Here is a 5030-nt window from a genome sequence, read left to right as displayed (position 1 = left end):
CCCCCCCCCCCATCTCCATGCCCCTCAGTGCAGGCATTTGTGCGCACCAGAGGACTTGTATCTTACCACTCTGCCCTGATTCTTCCTTAAAGGACAGATCCAAGATTTCCTTGAACCAGGCTCCATTGATCTTGATACTGCACTGGTCCTTGTGAATGCCATTTACTTCAAAGGGGTATGGAAGACAGCATTTAAAGAAGAACATACTCGGGAGGTGCCCTTCAATGTGACAGAGGTAGGAGAGCACAGACACAGCTTGTAGCCAGGACAGCCGTTGGCTTGCAGAGCCAGCAAGCTGGGTGTTACACATACAACTTGTTGCTGTCACAGGTCGGGCATTTAGACGGTTCCCTCACTGTCAACACCCGAACCTAAGGTCAAGTAGTGTTTGCAAGAGCTGTGTCTGCCCAGGCTTTCAGGGCACACAAGCAGGCAAGAGACACACCTCCAAAAGCAATATGCCTGGAAATTGAGTCCCATCCCTTTCAAAGACCTTTTACATTTGCCTGCTTAATAAAAATTGCTCCCCAGTCACATCATCTCACATTTCTGTTTTTGCAGGAAGAAAGCAGACCTGTGCAAATGATGTGTCAGAACAGTACCTTCAAAGTGGCAGTGGTGGCTGCAGAGAAAATGAAGATCCTGGAGCTTCCGTATGCCAGCGGGAAGCTGAGCATGTTGGTGCTGCTGCCTGATGATGTCTCTGGCCTGGAGCAGGTATGGCCCTGGCAGGGGAAGCAGAAGAGTTACCACTTCAGTGGGACGTGGCTGCCGACAGACCTTTTGCTGTCCAGGGGAGCACAAAAGCCCCCCAGGGGCTATGAGGTGCTCAGGCAGGGACTGGTTTCTTAGGAGAGCCCTGTACTCGGTCCAATAAAACAAAGGTAAAGTAGGGTAGTGCTGCTATAGCTCTGCAGAATAAGATATTTCTATATACACCAATATCCCTCAGGTACCAGAAACAGATATGCTAGCAGCATTTTTTGTCATTTGAAGTGATTTCAGTCGTCCAGGGGAGTACTAAATGGTTTGTTAAACAAGAGTTTATCCAAGGGGAAATAAAAAGCAGAAGTGATGAGGAAAGCATTCCAGGAGCTGACTAAAAGGAAAATGGGAAAATTAGCATTAGAAAGGAACTAAGATGAGGGAAGAGATGATTAAAACATATTCTAGGAAGAACAGTTTTGGGGCCAATTTGATTTGAAGTTTTCAATAACTACATTTTCACCAATAAAGCCTTGATCTGATGAATAAATTTTCAGATGCCAAAGTTCTAGACAACTTCATCAAGATAAATGAGATATAGGCCGTAGTCAGAAACAAAGTATGTAAGATAAACAAATACATTTAAGATTAAGTATCAGTTCTATTGTCTACACAAAGTAAATGGAAAAAAAATAGTAAAAAGTGGTATGAAGACAGATGTTAAGGCCATTACACTCTTGTCTCAGACATTTCATTCCCTGCCTCTCTTTGCAGCTTGAGGACAAAATCAGCTTTGAAAAACTCATGGAGTGGACCAGTCCCAATGTGATGGAAACAAAGAGAGTGAAAGTGTACCTCCCACGCATGAAGATTGAGGGAAAATATAACCTCACATCTGTCCTAGTGGCCTTGGGTTTGACTGACCTGTTCAGCCCTTCAGCCAATCTATCTGGCATCTCTTCAGCAGAGAGCATGAAGATATCTGAGGCCATCCATGAGGCATACATGGAAGTCAGTGAAGAGGGCACTGAGATGTCTGGCTCAGTGGATGTGATGGGAGACATCCCACATTCCTCTGAGTTTGAAGAGTTTAGGGCTGACCACCCATTCCTTTTCTTGATCAAACACAATCCAACCAATAGCATCCTCTTCTTTGGTAGATATTGTTCCCCCTGAAGAAAGAAAGAGCTGGAAATAATGCTTGTGTTCCCCTCAGAAACAGACCCCCTTTACTGTAGTATTGTAGTTTAATCTCATCTCTTCATTATTTTCTCTAAGTGGAAAGCCTTCAATATCTAGGGAGATATTCTTGATGAAGTGTGTGACTTTTTGGATCTTTAGGTGCAGGTATTTCTGCTCACACGCTTGTATTCAAGATTTATTGCCAGGATTGAAGGAGAATTTCGGGACGTAGCTTAGGATCCCCATTGTCATTGAATAACTTGAGAGACAGGGCCAGTGTTTAGATTTTTGTGAGAAATCCTGACACTATTAATGAGATTCTGTCTTCTCTGTAGGAGTTCTGTGAAATAAACACAGTTTTCAGAATAATCCTGTTGCTTTCTTTTGAATTTGCTGGGCAACCACCCTTGAACTGGTGCCTGGACAATTTACAGATGAAATTCTAAACTTCAGCAAAGCATTCTTCTTCCAGGAATGCATTTGGGCTTCTTTGTGCTGCATGTACTATAAGGCTGCCCTCTTGTTCTGAGGAGCATACAGAAAGTCTACCTTTATTTCATAAATCATCATCTCCAAATACAACATCTTCCTGACTGATATAATTTCCCGCCTTCTTTCCAGTGATGTATCGTTGATTTTGTGAGTGTTAATTGTTGGTCCTTCTATTTATTCTAATAAAAGCATTGCAAACTAAACATGCCATTACCTATTCTGGGTTACTGTACCGTGCAACCTGAAACATGTGATATAGTGGGTAGTGATTATTGACAGAAGTGGTTTAGATTAGGATTTAGATCCTATTTTTAAAACCAGAATGTACCCATATATGAAGTCACTAAACAGCTTAAGAATTTTTTTTCTTTTAAATTTCTGAGCTTAAGCAAGGTAAATGCTACAGCTCCTTACCTTGAGCTTATCTCCACATGGCATATCAAATAACTAAATTTTTTGAATTTGCTATTATATCTCCACATAGTCTAAGTGCCTTCAGTAAATATATCAAGATGATGCCTAAGGGATATAATTTCAAAAACATGAGAAGAGTGTTTGTCTTAAAAGATGGACTGCTTTGGCTCTCTAATACCCATATGAATCATATGTGGAAATCTTTTTTATTGCCTCTTGATGTAATAATTCTCTAGAGATGTTATTTCCTATTTCAGAGTCTTTAGAGGAAAGGTTCTTTAAGTTACAGTTTATCCAATTAAAAAGATTATAAAGTCTTCCAAAAGTTTATTAGTGTTAATTGCTGAATTAAGCAATCTTCATTCTGCTGGAATGCACATGCAGAACTGTCAATTACAGTATCAGTACTTTAAAAGTGCTTAAAAAAGGAGACACATGGAGGTATTTGGAGCTGCCTCAACCATTTGCAATGTCAGCAGGGAAACACATTTTCATGGCTCCTATGAAGTCTATGGGAGAACTGTAAGTACTGATCATCCCAAGACAGTCATAAAGGCTTAGCTACAGTTAACACAAGTGTTCAAGCAAGAAAGTATTTCAAGAGATATGACATTTCAAGGTTTACTGTGTACATTACGTTTTGCTTCCCTTATAGCCAAAAGCAGTCAACAGATTTTGCTGCAACTAAAAAAAACCAAAAAACAAAGGCAGGATTTGTAAAATATTGTCCTAAGAAGCAAGTATGTAAGGTTCTTAAACAATTATAAAACTGTTATTAGTTAACAATTATAATTATTTTTAATAATTATAATTAGTTAACATTTAATTATTAATCGTTATTCAAGTATTAATTTTTAATAATTAAATTTAAGCGTTAGTTTTAATGATTAAATTTAAATTTAATTAATTTTTATTTAATTCTTAATTTTTGAATAATTATAATTAGTTAACAATTATAATTAAAATAATTATACAATTTACAATTAACATTTATAAAACTAAAAATAAGCTGTCGCTCTGCATTTTCTAAGTACAATGACTAAAACTATCAACATTTATTAAGGAAGTATTTATTACCTAACATAAAGAAAAAAAAAGAGCTATTCTCTTGTTTAATTGTTCTTTTGCTTGATGATTACTTTAAAACAAAGAAATAGAGAAAATCAAGACTGAAATGGTTTTTCCTAGAACTACACACAAGAGAGGTTTTCGAGGCACAGAGCCCACCTCATTTCCTCACTATGAAACAGAACTATTTGACTTGTTTGAATTTGGCCATTAGGTGTCACTAGGGATATGAAGTGACGTCTATCAGTCTTCTGAAAGACATCTGTTGAAAACTTGGTTTGGGAGCTTAATGTAGGTGCCAATTTTGTTCTTAATTTAATTTTTGTGCTAGCAGATGATTTGCATCAATATACTGAAAATGTAGACCAGTGGCACTGTGCTTGGAAGCCTGTAATTTTTTAAGAAAAAGACAGAAATATTATTTGGTTAAAGTCCAGAGGTATTTTAAGACATCTGTGTCCTGAATGAAAAAATATCACAGTCAAATACTGTAGAAGAGATAGATCTCTGTTGGTTATGAAGGAGAAAACGTCCTCCATAGAGGATAAAATGAGAGATAAAAGTGCAGATTCAGCAAAGTTGAATAAAATCTGTATCTCCATATCAACATCTGGGCTCAGAACTGTGTCTGTGCACAGCTGGTCTGGGCCAGCAGGACCTGCTGTATAGGTGCTTCCATGCTGAATGTGGCTGCTGCAGCCCCTGTGGGAAGGAATTCTCTGAAGAGCAGCATGCAGGGTGGTAACAGCCATGAAGGGATCAAACACTGACTGCTCCTTCTGAGCTCTGAAGTCCAGCAAGAGTTTAAAAACACGAATTCCAGTTCCTGTGAAATCTGGGGATTGTCTGATAATCGTTTTTTGTTCCCTGGCAGCATGATCGAAGTTGGTATGTCAATAAATTGCCATCTGTCCATACGCTACACTCTATTTTCACTACGTGCTGTGTTGTTTGAGATACACAGTACTGCTAGGGTCTGTGGAATAGAAACAGTCACATGCAATCACATTCTTTTTAATGCTGCATAGGACAGCATTAGAAGTGCTCTGCTGTCTCAGTGTGCCTTTCCTTCTCATATCATTTGGGAAGAGTTGGAGCTCAAATATATTCTCTGCCCTTTGGGGAATATAATTGTCTGAGACCATTCCACAGTTCTCTGTACATTTCAC

General features: G+C 38.7%; 1 protein-coding gene across 1 annotated transcript in view; it reads left to right on the top strand.

Annotated features, from left to right (window-relative positions):
• LOC113476918 (ovalbumin-related protein Y-like) overlaps positions 1-2238 on the top strand; it is a 6880-nt gene extending 4642 nt beyond the window's left edge. Inside the window, exons 6-8 of the mRNA XM_026842922.1 lie at positions 93-235; positions 562-717; positions 1480-2238. Of these exons, the coding sequence (XP_026698723.1) occupies positions 93-235; positions 562-717; positions 1480-1881 (701 nt within the window). The 3' untranslated portion in view covers positions 1882-2238. The remainder of the gene's footprint in view (positions 1-92; positions 236-561; positions 718-1479) is intronic.
• The last annotated feature ends 2792 nt before the right edge of the window (positions 2239-5030 follow it).

The sequence above is a fragment of the Athene cunicularia genome (genome assembly GCF_003259725.1).
Source record: "Athene cunicularia isolate RWA chromosome 2 unlocalized genomic scaffold, athCun1 chr2_part1, whole genome shotgun sequence".
NCBI lineage: Eukaryota > Metazoa > Chordata > Aves > Strigiformes > Strigidae > Athene > Athene cunicularia.
Note: the sequence above shows the minus strand (reverse complement) of the source record. Positions and strands in the feature narration are given on the sequence as shown.